The 14,951-nt window shown below is 49.9% G+C and overlaps 1 protein-coding gene across 19 annotated transcripts in view; it reads right to left on the reverse strand.

The window, feature by feature from the left end:
• Positions 1-14,951, reverse strand: part of Rbp (RIMS binding protein) — a 23,427-nt gene continuing 8,476 nt past the window's right edge. For 11 of the 19 annotated variants that reach the window (XM_025305488.1, XM_019844445.2, XM_025305486.1 and 8 more), the window contains exons 3-17: positions 14,175-14,503; positions 13,112-13,289; positions 12,583-13,038; positions 11,824-12,130; positions 10,712-11,292; positions 10,318-10,444; positions 9,022-9,230; positions 7,949-8,353; positions 7,141-7,675; positions 6,850-7,035; positions 6,329-6,537; positions 5,831-6,055; positions 5,424-5,673; positions 2,192-2,457; positions 1-626 (exon numbers count right to left, since the gene is read on the reverse strand). In XM_025305488.1, coding sequence (XP_025161273.1) covers positions 72-626; positions 2,192-2,457; positions 5,424-5,673; positions 5,831-6,055; positions 6,329-6,537; positions 6,850-7,035; positions 7,141-7,675; positions 7,949-8,353; positions 9,022-9,230; positions 10,318-10,444; positions 10,712-11,292; positions 11,824-12,130; positions 12,583-13,038; positions 13,112-13,289; positions 14,175-14,503 — 4,818 coding nt within the window. In that variant the 3' untranslated portion in view covers positions 1-71. The remainder of the gene's footprint in view (positions 627-2,191; positions 2,458-5,423; positions 5,674-5,830; positions 6,056-6,328; positions 6,538-6,849; positions 7,036-7,140; positions 7,676-7,948; positions 8,354-9,021; positions 9,231-10,317; positions 10,445-10,711; positions 11,293-11,823; positions 12,131-12,582; positions 13,039-13,111; positions 13,290-14,174; positions 14,504-14,951) is intronic. The other 8 variants (XM_019844442.2, XM_019844444.2, XM_019844443.2 and 5 more) reach the window with 8 other exon arrangements.

Below are 14,951 nucleotides of genomic sequence, written 5' to 3' on the forward strand. Positions count from 1 at the left end.
GTCGTCGTCGTCGTCGTCGTCGTCGTCGTCATCGTCATCACCATCGTCGTTCGAGGGGCGAGCGCTCCTCCTCACTTGCCCAAGCCAAACTTCATGAAGATCAGCTCCTTGCCCTTGGACAGTATGTCGCCGCCGGCGCTCGCGCCTGCCATCTCCGTGAACTTCTGCATGAGATTCGGCCCGGTGCTCTGTTGCTGCGGCTGCTGCTGCTGCTGCTGCTGCTGCTGGCCCTGCGTCGGGTTAGGCTGCGTCTTAGAGTGCGCGGTGGGTATCACCGCCGGTATCCCCCTCATCGGCTTGCTGGCGCCCTGAGGACCGCCAGGCTGCAACGGGCCTTGCTGCGAGAACGGTTGGCCTGGCTGCTGCTGCTGTTGCTGCTGCTGCTGCTGCGACTGCTGGAACTGCGAGCCCTGCGCGCCAAATCCTAGCTGTTGGTAGCCTTGGCCCGGCGGTTGCTGCTGATACGGCTGATTCGGGTGCTGCTGCTGCTGCTGCTGCTGATACGGCTGGCCCGGCTGCTGCTGGCCCTGGTAGTCCGACTGCTGCTGGAGATGCTGACCCGGACCCTGCACACCCGGCATGTTACTACCAGCAAGGCGATTGACCACAGAGCCCCTCCCTTTGCCCTAAGAACAAAGAGACCGGGTGATTCCAATTGTTTCGATCGACCTGCTCTCGAGTGGACGAGAGCGAGTGTTCTGCCTCGCTGGAGTGTCTCTCGCCCGGCCGCTGGAGAGAACACTCGACTTTCGTCGATCTGTAATCTCTATCGTCGACCTAACTCTATCGCGCACTATGATCGTCGCTTCGCTAGTGCCACTCCCGCGAGAGCGACGAGACTGACTCTATCGTTCTACGGAGATTCTACGATTCTCGCTCTAAAGGTGAACACATTGTCGGCTGTTCGAAAGAAGGTATGTGTGAGATGCTGCTCTTTTTCTGTCTCTATGTAATTCTATGCGGCGTCTTGGATGTCGGATGTCGGCGAGGTAGAGAATGAGGTGTGTGTCGATCGCGAGGAACAAGCGGAGGCGTGTCGCTGTGTGTGTGTGTGTGTGTGATTCGAGACGAGAATCAAGTAACAAGGACACGCGAGGCTCTCTCGGCAAGGATCTCTTTTTCGTGTCTCGTACATCCTCGTTTTTCGTAGGGCTTCCCGATGGAATGTGTATCGATGTACAGACGGGCCACAAAGTACAAGTTTCTAATGGCGACGGTTTTCTCACGGTGATTATAACGAGACGTCATGTGGGGACTGATCACTGTGGCATGCTGCGATCGAAAGCGGTCACATGGCAGGTGAGACGCAAGTGGCTCGTGTTGCCACGCTCGGCGAATGTATTTTACGCTAAAATGGCGTGGCTCAAATGGTTTGGCAAGGAGTCACGGGAAGGTATATACACAGCTAGTCAAAATGCAGAAATATATCGAACGTTTCTAGCAGAGGGAGGCTCTCCGTTCGAGAGATCGATTCGTCAGCTTCAAGAGACAAGTATCGAGTATTCAGGGGGCACAAAAGTTACACAAGATCGCTATTCTTCTTAACTCTCCTAAGCATACTGTACTTCGCACTCATGCAAGAGAATCGAGAAAGTCATTCAATAGTCGCAGCGAGAGAGGTACGAGTTATAATTACGAATTAGAACTGGCAGCAAAGCACAGAAAGCGACATACACGACACATACACGCACAGAGAAATACGAGATTCATGTACAACTTCCTACGAACTTTGATTTTCCATTTAACTCGATCTGTCTGATCGTCCTCATCCATACTTTCACTTCGTGAGATTCGTCAGCATTCCTGTTTTCAGAGACTAATAAAATAAGTACAAAAAGAAATATCGAATTTTCGTGTCTTCTCTTCTTCTCTTTTGGCAATTTTACATTTTTGACAGTAAAACGTCATTGTCTCCAATACCGTTGCTAAAGAAAAAGAAAAATCAAAAAACGGCAATTTTTTTATCTCTTACACGATCGACGACCGCAGACGATCGTCGATCCTGAAGAACCTCATTATAAGACCCAGACAAGCACAGATAAGGTACGGACGAAAGCTCGCTTTGGTAAGCACGAAAGAGAGAGAGACAGAGAGAGAGAGAGAGAGAGAGAGAGAGAGAGAGAGAGAGAGAGAGAGAGAGAGAGAGAGGTAGAAAGCGTACGAAGAAATTTCGGAAGAGAAGCGGGCTCACCTGTTGCTGAAGATGGGGCGGTACGGGACCTTGCTGATGGACACCCATGACACCACCGCCGGATGGCAAGTGACTGGGCCCATGCTGATTGGACGTGGTTACGGTCGTGTAGCTGTGGTGATTCGCTTGTTGGTACGCTAGATGCGGTGGATTGTTTTGTTGATGTTGTAGTTGTTGGTTGTTCATTAGTGATGGTGGTGGTTGTTGTTGTAGTTGTCTAGAGTCTAAGTGACAGACAGGGACAGACACAGGCACAATGCAGGCATCTAGCAACAGAGAAGAGAACAGAACCGTGTTGTCATTTATGGCGCATTTATCTCTCGTTTTTCTATTTCTTTTCTTTTCTTTTAGCTCTTTCGTTTCGTTTCGTTTCTTTTCTCTCGAGTCGATCTTGAGCATGCCGAGTATGTAGAGACTCGCGAGATATCTCAAATGAGGAGAGAGACGCGACGCTTTTCCGCGGCGCAGCCGGCGCGCGGACATGTCAACCGCCGGCGGATGTCACAAGGAACGGTGGTGCATTATCTCGAACCGCGCGCGAGCTGTTTTGCAATTACTCGACGAGATTTTCTGATGAACGTCGCGCAAGACTCGCCCGGGACGAACGACGCGACGGGCCGCCGTTCGTTTCAGGCGCTTACGGAGGAAAGCGTCGATCTCGGTCTTCTTTCGTCAGAATCAATCGTCAGAAGAAACGGAAATCGTCAATCAATGTAATCGTAAATGGCCAGCATGACAACACGACACGAACGACAATCATGTGACACGACGACCATCGATCAGTTCAGGCACACAGAGACAGATTATGTCGGTATAAAGTAAACTGTTGTATCACAACATAACATGATCGTATGTATATAGTCAGTCGACAGATATATATATATATATATATTTATATTATTATTATTATTACAGACGTACATGTACGTATAATATATATATATATATACATATATATATATACGTATGGTATGTGTATGTAAACAGAGAGAATAGGACAGATACGTAGAGTAATAGTAACAGAGGCAGAAGAGTGCCTGGAGAGAAAAAAATATATACGCATATATATGTATATGTATATATGTATATATATATATATATGTATATGTATATATATATGTATATATATTAGATATACTTAATAGAAGACACTGAAAGCAGCTTAGTGTTCCATTGCATATAGATGTGTATATGCGTATAATATATATGTAAGCTATACATATATACATATCGTGTACACATATACAATCTATATATATCGTCGTGTGTATGACAGCACGTGTTTTCCTCAGAAACGTTCACCGATTCTCTTATATACATGTGACAGATTGAAGGGAAAATCTCTATCGATTTGTACACACATCACATACATATATATACATATATATATATATATATATATATTTGTGACGTATGCGGGGTAATTTCGAATAGCCTGTTGTGAATGCCTGCAAAAGCGTGGCACATCTCGGACGTAGACTGACATGGCGTCGTCGTCGACGGTAGGAGACGGTCGTTCCGTCTCGATATCGAAGCGACACAATGGGGTTCCCCGTCGACACGAGACGCACGTGTGAGGCGCATCACCTCACCTGAATCGCGTTGCAATTTGCACTTGTGTTACTCGAACTTGACTTGCTCCGATCATGGATACGTCGCATGCTTACTCGGCTTGAATTGCCGGTCTCCCCGATTGATCGGGTACGCCGGATTGCGCAACGCTAGTCATAAGAGTGTAAGCCTTTCTGCCTGTCGTCTGGCCTGTCATCTGGTTTCGTGTCTTGTGTTGCTTGCCGTTTGCTCGCATTTCCGTTTACATCGACGCGACGCGTTGCTGACGGCGCGCTTTCGAGCTGCCGAGAATCGCGATCATATACCAACGAGTGCACGACCAGAGTCCGATCGAGTGGTCCTGAGCACGTGGGGGGGGGGGGGGAGAATGTCGCGTCGCTGTGAACGTCAACAATTGTCAACAACCCGTCGCGAGCCAGCTCTTACGCCAGCTCTTTCGCTGTCCTGTCGCCGCGCCGGGCGGCTTCTCTCGGAGCGGCGAGTCCTACGCGACGCGATCTCTAGCTTACTCTGGCGACACCAATCGCTTCTAGCGCTTTCTAATCACTTGGTGCTTTTCTCTACGCTTTACTCACAAACGAGAAGCGCCGAAGGCCCGCACGAGCCAGTCTTGCATGGGTCTTGCAGTGTCATTCACATTAAATGGAACACGTTGATATCCGATTTCTTATGGAGTCGGAAAATTTATTTTGTTCTTCCTTGGTGTTCCTCACTGAGAGAGGACTCCTTTTGAATTTCTCGGCTTTATAAGAAATCAGGTGAGGTAAGCGTCCCAATTATTGATAGCGTCTCAACTTGTAACATTGTAGCTCTGTTCTTTCACATTTTTAAGTCAACTTGTCAGTGATAAGTTTTCAATAAAATTAAAAACTATATCATGCTTGTAATCTGATAGAAAATGATAGTTAATATCAGATGTCTATATTTGTTAGATCTGCGTATCTATTTTTTAATTTCTTCAAGATTAAACTGTCAACGAAAAACAAAATTAAACCGATTCATATCACTAAATAGTGTTCAAGTCATTTCCGAGAAAAAAATAATACAAACTAAAATTTTTTCATAAATTACAAAAATGTAACACAATTAAAAGTTTAAGTTTTTTAACAAAATCATTTTTGAGTACCTAGAGAGAGAGAGAGAGAGAGAGAGAGAGAGAGAGAGAGAGAGAGAGAGAGAGAGAGAGAGGAGAGAGAGGAGAGAGAGAGAGAGAGAGAGAGAGAGAGAGAGAGAGAGAGAGAGAGAGAGATGTACATCATCCGTTTATTAATTAACTTGCACGGTGAGGTTACTCGGCCACTAATTGGGACATTCAAATTACCAACGTGTCTCGTTTGATTCTGCCACACTACGAGGCCCGTGCACAGGCTCTTAAGGGCTCTTTGCACTTCTCATTTGATAATATATATATATATATAGCAGTGGAGCTTTTTCTAAACATATTGTCTTTCGTCTTCTCCTTACGTTGCGGGCGCCACCATTATTGCATCGACCGAGCCGATCGATCCCCTGTAAATTGGGAACGTCGAGCGTGTCGACATACGACCGTACACGACACGTCATTAGCTCCCGAGTTGTCGTCGTCTTGGCTCGAGGAGCTATCCATGCCGTAATAACCGGTGACTGCAAGGAAGATATTCGATATACGACGGCTATTTACCTTTTCCTCGTCGGCCAACTGGCACTTCCCGTGGAGGCAGCGGCGGACCTCTCGCGCCTGGTCCTTGACTCTGACCGGGTCTCCTGCTGCTTTGCGGTAGTTGGACCTGATTCTGACCTGGTGCCTCGGTGAGGAAGTTACTCGGCACCAAGCCCCGCATGCCGTTCAGCTCGCCTATGTAAAAGCCGTCGTCGTCCATATCGCCATAGACGTTGATCTCGTTCCCGGTTTGGAACGTTAGCTCGACCTGCTGGAAATCGCGCAACTCACTGTCGATGGTGTTGCAGATGGTATATATGATTTATTGAATGGGTAGTTTTAGGTTTTAAGTTCATCAAGGACTCCGACTCTGCGATTCGTGTCTCATCAAATGATTTTCTAAATCGAGAAAATGAAAAGATTCTCACGGCGTCGACATTGGGAGATAATTCATGAGGATCGTAATCGTAGAGCGCTATCATCTTCTTCATGGGCACGTTTGCGTAAATTTCGCCACATCTGTCGTTCTGCAGCATTCTCCTGCCGATCTGATTTTGATCTTTGATTTCCTCCACCATGTTGTAAGGAACGTACCCGCGTCTACCGCGATACTCGCCCCAGTAGAACCCGTCGGGATCTTTTTCCCCGAAAACCTGCGACAAAAATAGATGGTAAAGGGTGTAACGTTTGCGGAATTTATATAAGGAGAGATCGGACGTTGACTTTGAATTTCAGCATCCAAGCTGATTTATCTGACATTTTGCGAGTCCAATTCCGTTTCATTTAATTTAATCTAGGATCAAGGAATTCACTTGATGTGCATTCCAGGATAATTTGTTTGAACTAATTCAATTTTCGGATCAACCAGAACAGTCGCCAAGATTTCGCGCATTGAACGGAGACGATTGTATCAAGAGAAGCCGAACCTTGATAATGTCGCCTTCGGTGAACGTAAGTTCTTCGGCGCAGCCATCAGGATTGGGCGACATGGTCTTGGGGTCGTAGTCGAATACTGCCAGGAACCACCGTTGCCTTTTGCTCATCTGTTGAGTCGCACCCGATGGATGGGACGATTCACCTTGAATCCGCGTCAACCGATTGATATAGCAAGGCAGCCCTCTGCTCCTTTGACCTCCTGAGCGACACGAGGATACAACGTTAGAGCGGCAAGGTCACACGTCGTTACAGCTAACGATAAGTGGTAGAGAAGAAAGACCATGTTTGCATATTTACCCCGAGCATTCCAACAAACATAACTACACGGAAAAGGAGAGCGAGAGACAAGTCCGTGAACAAAAGTGTCGTTAATGAAAATTATTCTGTCAAACAAGAAGGACGAGATTCAGCGAGAAGAAAGAAGAACGTTTAGACTTAGAGCCAGCCAAACGCAACGAGGCAACACCCGTGTATCTACCCGTTGGTTCATAATAAGGATCTTGAAATCTACCGCTGGGTCCGCCCATGCTGGAGGACCTGTGGGTTCCGGGCGGGCCTTGTGGATCCATCTGGGACCCGTGTCGATGATGAGGCCCATGGTGTTGCGGCGGCATTCCCCCCCGCGTTCTTCGCACAACATCGTCCTCTTCGCCGTAGTTGGCCTCACTGGCGGAGTCTTTTGTGATTTCCGTGATACCTGGACGGGATCGAAGACGATCAGGATTAAGGGGGACCATGAGGTGTGGACGACTGGTTCGTTTTATCGAGGAGTATTTAGTCCCTAAGCTTTCGCTCCACTCACTCAGCTGAGGGATGCTCTGTCCGGGGTAGATCTCCTTGTCGGAGAGATTCTCGTCCGTCTCGATGATGATCTGACCGTGGGCGTCCATCCTGTTGCTCACGAGTCGTCGCATGTGCGAGGTGGCGAGCGCGTTCGAGTACCGTTGGACGACACCGGCCGCCATACGATGGCGATTGGGGTCGTCCTGCGGGCTGATGCTGGCAGGCTGTGGCTGTTGCCGTTGATCTATCATGTGCATCGGCCCATGGGGCGGCAGATGAACGGCGGTACCTCCGCGCAGCACGCTGCAGGGTATCGCTGTGGCGCAGCTGTCGCCGGACTGGCTCTCCCTGCTCTTAGTCCTCACGGTGATGTGTTTGGGATTCAGGCCCATCAGCTTGTGTATGTCGACTAGAGCGTGGTCGCCGGTTGGGCTGTCGACGTCGGTGACCTTTTTACCATCGGCGTACACCGCGTAACCGGTGACGGCCGAACCGTTTAGGGCAACAGGCTGCCAGGTCACTAGCAAAGTGCCGTCCTGCGGTCCAGCCTCCACCTGCAAGCACCACGAGGACGCTCGTTAGTCCTGACTATTGATCCCGGCTGGCTCGGAGATTCAATCCTTTTAGTACCAAAGTAAACGTCTCTCAAACTAGTCTCTACAATGTATGTATATTTGCTTACTTTGCTTTCGTTAGAGAGACAGACAGAGAGAGAGAGAGAGAGAGAGAGAGAGAGAGAGAGAGAGAGAGGATGGTGTGCGTGGGGCAAGTGAGACACAGCGGTACTGAAAGGATTCCAATGCAAGGTGCAACGTAACGTTAGTAACCTGGATATCGACCGGAGGATCCGGCAGTCCTTTGGGCAACGTTTTAAAGTGGACGTGGCAGGCCAGATTGTTCGCCGCCTGGGCGTTTTGGTCCTCGAAGTGCGTCGCCCTCAAGTTCTTCGCCTTCACGGTCACCCTGTATATCGTCGACGGGGCCAGGCCGGTGATGGTGTGCCTGTAGACGCCCGGCTTCACGGTCCTCACTTCCACGTTGTTCACGCACACCACGTGCTGGTGATTGCTGTTGCTGGGCAGCCAGGATATCACGGCGCTGGTCGCGGTCACATTCGACGCCTTCACGGCGGTTGGGCCCAGCGCGACGTCCTTACCGATCACCATCGTGCAGGCAGCGTCGCGGGACGTCCTCCTCGAGTGCGTGACCGAACGCACGCTTATCCTGTGTGGCTGCATCAAGGGAAAATGAGCGTTTATGCAGATCAAACACAGGTTTCTCTAATGCCCGGTTTCTTCACACCTCCCAATAGCTGTCTACCAGATAAAGATATCCGTCAGATAATTAAAAATTTGTTTTCTTCACTAAAACCTCTGGTTACGTATCTAACAGATAGCTACTCTTCATACTACTAGTTTTTGACACAAAATGTACTAGAAATTTGCTGTAAATCACCATATTCTGCCAGCGACATATTCTTTTTCGGGCTAGTATTAACTAATTAAAGTAATTTCCACAGTATTGACAATCGGTCTTCAATTGCATGTAATAATTCGAGCACTTATATTCTTTTTCAAATGAAATCGTTCGAAAAATTCTGTGTCATTCCACACATTGAAAATTGTCCGGTTTATTTCTTATTGTACAGGGTCTCCTTTTCACAGATTCTCAGAGGTGAAGAAATTGGGCATAATTCCACTAACGCAACATCTCTTTCAAATATGTATTCGAACATTCCCGACCCCTTGCGGTTTCAATTGTTTTTAAGCAGGTCGTTTACTTTGTGACACTTCAGTATTTAATGCGACATCGTTTACGAAAATATATTGGAAAATATATCGAGTAACTCCCCCTTCGCGCGGATTCTGCAGGGTTTCAAGAATAAGCTGGCTATACGAACCCGAGTGGAATCGACTCCCTCCACCAAGGCTCTGGTCCTCTCGGTAGCCTTCACCGTCACCTTCAGCACGCCGTCCACGTAGACGTGATAGGACTCGAGCTGGTGCGGGTTCTCGGGCGCGGTCCATCCGATCAGCACGCTCTTATTGAGTTGCCGCTCGAGCGTGAGGTGTTGCGGCGCCGGAACTAGGTCCGAAAACAGGTAGACTTCTTCAGGAGGAAAAGACAAAGACAAAGCCTAGCTGTAGCTAAGGATCTTTCACTATCTATCTTACTAAGCCAGCCTAAGTCCAGCCAACACTTAACACAGTGCAAGAGTCACAGTTCTCTCTCTGTCTCCGTTCACTTCGTGAACTACTCACTTGGAGAATCGGTTCAGGATTGGGTCTTTAACGTGGACTCTCTCTCTCTCTCTCTCTCTCTCTCTCTCTCTCTCTCTTTCTCTCTCTCTCTCTCTGTCTCAGCGTAACATGCACGCATACTTTTGCTTTCTCGTACTGTCCACGTTAATTACTGCCAATGAGCGACAACGAATCGAGGGTTGGCGGGGTGCACATGGCCGCCGATGATCGGCCGATGTTGCCCTCTCGGCGGACAACATTGATTGCTGCATCGCAACTTGACACATCACGCATATCAAGCGAGATTGACTGACAACTTTTGTAAAAGCGAGTCTCTCCTCATTCGTAAGCACACATATGTGCGTGCGCGCGCGCGCGCACACACACACACACACACACACACACACACACACACACACACACACACACACACACACACACACACACACACACACACACACACACACACACACACACACACACACACACACACACACACACACACACACACACACACACACACACACACACACACACACACACACACACACACACACACACACACACACACACACGCACACGCACGCACGCACGCACGCGCACGCGCACGCACACACATACACACGCGCGCACACGACACGCACACGCACACGCACACGCACGCACACACAAGGCCAAGTGTGCACGGAACTTGTGCATAATTGGAATAGTTTGTACAACTGCGCACCCGCGTGGTCGCGTTACTTCGCTAAGAATAGTCTGGATCGCTAGATCTAGCTCTCTTCTAGGAATCGATCCACGTACCAAGTACATCTAGACGTATACTGGATTACGTGGGGCAAGTTTGTGACAAGCATCTCTCTCGTCTAATTGAACGTTCAAAAGAGCGTCATGCGTCATGCGTCGGAGGTCTTGCAAGGAAGCACCGCGACTCGCGGTCGTAAAGGCGTACCAACCTGGCGGCTCTTGCTCGTCCTCCTCCGCGATATTGTCGAGCTCCGCGTACGCGGACAGTTCCGCCTGGCGATTCCGATTACCTTCCTCCAACGCGGCCAGTTCTAAATCAATATCCTGCAGATAGCACTAAAATAGACCAAACTGGGCATTATTATCTTCCGCTTGGCGTTCGATACACACACACACACACACACACACGCACACGCACACACACACAGAGCGGTGTGTCGGGGCTGATACGATAATACCCCGCCCCCCCTCTTATCGGCTACATATCGTCGCAACGTCGCGCGCGATCTAATCGCGCGTTCACCGCGATCACCGAAAATCAATGCCCGGCGAATTCCGAACGCATTAGAGCGCGCCGATTCATGACTAATGTGGCTTGCTTACTTGAGGGATATTCGTCGAAACGGAATCGTCCACGTCTCGGAGGTTGAGGACGGCTTGGTGAAAGTCCAGCAGATCGTCGCCGACCAACTTCTGCACGAAGTTGGCCGGCACCAGGCCGCGTCTGCCGTCGAGCGTCTCCGCGTCCAAGAAGCCGTCATCGTCGGGCTGACCCCATACCAGGAGGTAATCGCCGCCCTGGACCGGCAGTTCCGCCTCCGGATTCGCGTTCGGCGAATGGTGGCACGGTTCGTAGCTGAAGCGAGCTATGTAAACGTAACATTTGCCCTTGCCCGGCACGTCCAGCATGTCCACTTGACTTTCAGGTACAATGTTGTCGTTGGACAGTCGGTCCACGGGGTTCGTCAGTATACTCGCGGGGATCTTCGGTATTTGCCGAGGACCCAGGAAGTGGTGGCCCGTCGCGGTGCTGGGCGCGGTCGGCGAGCTGGCGCGCAAGCTCTGCTGGATCTGCTGGATGATCGCTTGTTGCTGCAGCTGATTAGCCTGCGACTGGGCGGAGAATTGCTGCATCGCATGCAGAGGATCGCCTATTGCTTGTAACAAGCCTCCCGAAGAAGTACCTGCGGCAAAACGCGCGCCTCTTCATTAACCTGAATCTGACAGTCTTCATCGCGACAGTCGGCTGTCGCGACTACGCTGGCCCGATGAAACGCAATCTGATTTGACGCAGGTCGAAGTTTGTTGTTGTCGAGTCCGAAGAGTCCGATTGAAGTCGAGCTGTTTGACTCGCCAAGTTGAAAAGTCCGATGCAACGCTGCGATCCGACGCAACTTTCTCGCAGGGATTATCTCCGCGAATTTGCCTTACTTTGCAGGCAAAGAGAGGCAAGGAGAGAATGAAAGATTCGTCTTTAGGTTAAAATCTCTTGCGGACAAGAACGAGATGAAAAATAAAATGAAATACATAGAACATCGACGCAACGTTTCGCGCAACGTTATTAAATAATCATAATCAATTGAATTCTTCTCTTAATAAAGAATCGAGAGAGAGAGAGAGAGAGAGAGAGAGAGAGAGAGAGAGAGAGAAGTGGGATCGTATCAGCGTATCGCTGCATCGAGCTTCCCGCGAGCTTCGCAGACGACGATACCGACCTGAGCTTGTGCCCGGCGTCCCGAAAGCGTTGGTCCCGACGGTAGAGTAAGTCGATCCGCTCGTGGAGAAGGTGCTTTGACCGCTGGAAAAAGGAAGAACGGACTGGGGTACGCTCGTGAGGCCCCCGAGGGTAGAATGATAGGGCGTGGTGGAGTACAGCGGCAGCGAGGACAGCGTGGTTTGCGTGATGTTCGTCTGCGGCACGGTGTAGTTGTGATGCGACAATTGGGTGTTGTAGCTGGTCGCCCCCGTGCTGTAAGTCCCGTTCGGATGCGACGCCATGGATAAACTCGGATATGTCGTTGCCTGCGCGCAATACAGATCGCCGTGGTTAAGCCCGGTCAGAGATATTAATCGGCGAGATATTAATCAGATCGGGGATCGGGGAAATCGGGGAGATCGGAATTGTGAAGTTGGTTCGGTAGCTTTCTTCAAGTGAGAAACAAAGTGACGACACGGATAAATGAAGAAGTCGGAGACGGCGCGTTTCCGAAGCTTCGCTTCGCGAGCGAGAGTCGATCTCCCGCGTTTAGCGCAGACTCGTGAAAAGCACCGAGAGTTTCGTTAGCTCGAAAGCTAACGAAAAATGTCCACTCGAGGGAGAGAGATTCGCGCGTGATTTATTGGCCGGCAAGGCCACACTCACACACACACACACACACACACCCGCCCATTCGCTCCCGCGGTATTTGCGAGGGAAATAATTACAATCGAACGAGGCAATCGATAGCAATGAGACGAGTCGTCAGTAGCCTCACCTGTTGACTGCCGTTCAACTGATAATTCTGGGCGGTCTGGGCAGGCTGTGTGTACTGGGGTAACACGCTCTGGCTGGCCGATGTCAGGTACGTAGTCGAGGCCGGATGCTGTTGCTGCTGCTGAGGTTGCTGCTGCTGCTTCTGTTGCTGCAGCGGCTGCTGATACGTTTGCGTATGCGGATAGCTCTCCTGGTACTGATTGCTTGTGAAGTGACTGTGCGTTTGTTGCTGCTTCTGCTGAGACGGTAGGGTGTTCTGGGAGTGGGAACTCGACAGCTCGAGCTGCGACTGCTGCTGGTACTGCTGGATCTTCTGCTGGAAAGCAGGCTGCGACTGGCTGCTGGAGAGTGACGGCGCCGGCGGTATCGGCTCGCTGTAGTGATACGGCGGTCCGTTCGGCGTCAGCGGAGGGCAACCGGGCATCATCGGTGTCAACGGCATCGGTGAGCCTGCGTACTGCGCGAACGGGCTCTCATTAGCGACCTAAGTCCCGCGCGGGGACGCGCTTGAAGACGCGCGGCATACTTACGTGGCCCAACTGGCTAGGCATTCCGAGATTAAGGGCATGCGGATGAGGTGGGTGCTGATGCTGGCCGAGATTGGGAAGATTCTCCGAGCTGGACCGAAGGATACCTTGCGTGACCGAGGGTTGCTGCGTCGTTATCGCGCCCCGCGTGTGATCCAGTTCGTGTAACATTCTACCGGAACTGTATTTGTTTTAATTAAACAGTATCGTGTCGGCGCATCCTGCGGTATTTCACGTACGGCTCGCGAGCGTTATCGTTATACGCGAACGTATGCAACGGGAGGGGGGGGATATTCTACGTCTCTTTTAGAAATAAATTTCTCTTTGTTACATCCCTCTTAATTAATTATTGGTTAATTAATAATTCCTCTCAAATTTCTCTCTTCAGTTTTGTCGCAATTTTTTATTTACTGGCGCAAGAATGGACCGTTGATTCGATTCATTGTTGTTAAAGAACGCGGTGAAAAATTTGCTAAACGTTTTTTTACAACATTTTGTAAACATACATGACAACTCACAGAAATTCACAGAAATTTACACGTTCCTTATAAATTCGTATAAATTCTCCTCAATTTTAGCATTTCTTCTTAGCAAGTACTGCAATATCGTGCGAAGAAACGTAATGGCGTTTCGCCAAGGAATGTAACAATTTTTTCAACAAACATCCTAAATCCTAAATTCGAATTTATATATATTCACACGTCACGTATTATTATTTATACTCATATAAATTTTTCTCTTCATCTTACCGAATTTTTTAACAAAACCCGGGAATAAATAAGGAACTACTTCCTAAGGAATCCTAAGGAACGCGCGATTCAACTTCACCGCGGGAACGTGGGGAGTTCTTTTCGAAAAAGACTAGACTTCAATTGCTGAGACATAAATAACAGATATGCGAGACGCAGGGAGATGACGAATCAAGGCAAAGTCGGCTACTACAGAACCCTCCAGTAGCATAATCCTGGTAAAACTCCCTACGAGAAGACGCGCGCGCGCGCGCGCAAAGAAGGGCCGACTTCTTGTCCGTGGAGGAAAATTGCGTCTCAACGACACGCCTGCGTACCTATTGTCCTGCTCGATCTTGGCGATGATCCGATCGATCTCGGTGCCGGCCGGCGGCCAAGTGGACGTCGGCACGCTCGTGGACGTGACGTGCCCCACGACCGGTCCTCTGCTCCGCGCACGTTTCAGGCTGGTCAGCTCCAGCGACAGCTCCTCGTGCTTCACCATTTGCAGCTCGGTCTTCTTCTCGAGCTCCCGGATCTTCGACTGCAACGCCTCGACCGACTCCGGGCCCTGATAGAGTCCTGCTATCTTCTCCCGCAGCTGGTTCTGTGCTTCCGCATGCTGCCTCTCCAGATCCGCCCGTCGGGCTTCCGTCTCCCGCATTTGCTGGACGAATCGAGCGGATGGTTATTAGCGAACTGCTGAGCTCCGTCGACGTTCGACGTCGACGAAAGTGCAAAAAAGGGATATTCTTCCTGATATGTGTGACGCGGTAACGAGTTGGCTTGTACTTTCATGCTAACGTTTCATTCATCGGTCGAGGCACCTCATGGTGGTTTTCGTTTTGAGACATGTGGCCTGAATCTGACACGCCACGACGGTTGGCACGTTGTCGCGTTCGCGTACGCGACGTTGTGGAGATTCATAAGACATCGAGGCGATCTCGTATGTGTTACCGAACGAACCGGGACGACGGATAAAATAATAAAAGAAAGGACAGCGGCAGGGAGAGGGAGAGAGAGAGAGAGAGAGAGAGAGAGAGAGGGGGAGGGAAGAGAGTGAAGATACTTCGGTTCGACTTTTGCGGTCACGAATCTCCGCCCTTAATAACCCG

This window comes from Harpegnathos saltator, unplaced genomic scaffold (assembly GCF_003227715.2).
Source record: "Harpegnathos saltator strain DR-91 unplaced genomic scaffold, Hsal_v8.6 scaffold7, whole genome shotgun sequence".
NCBI lineage: Eukaryota > Metazoa > Arthropoda > Insecta > Hymenoptera > Formicidae > Harpegnathos > Harpegnathos saltator.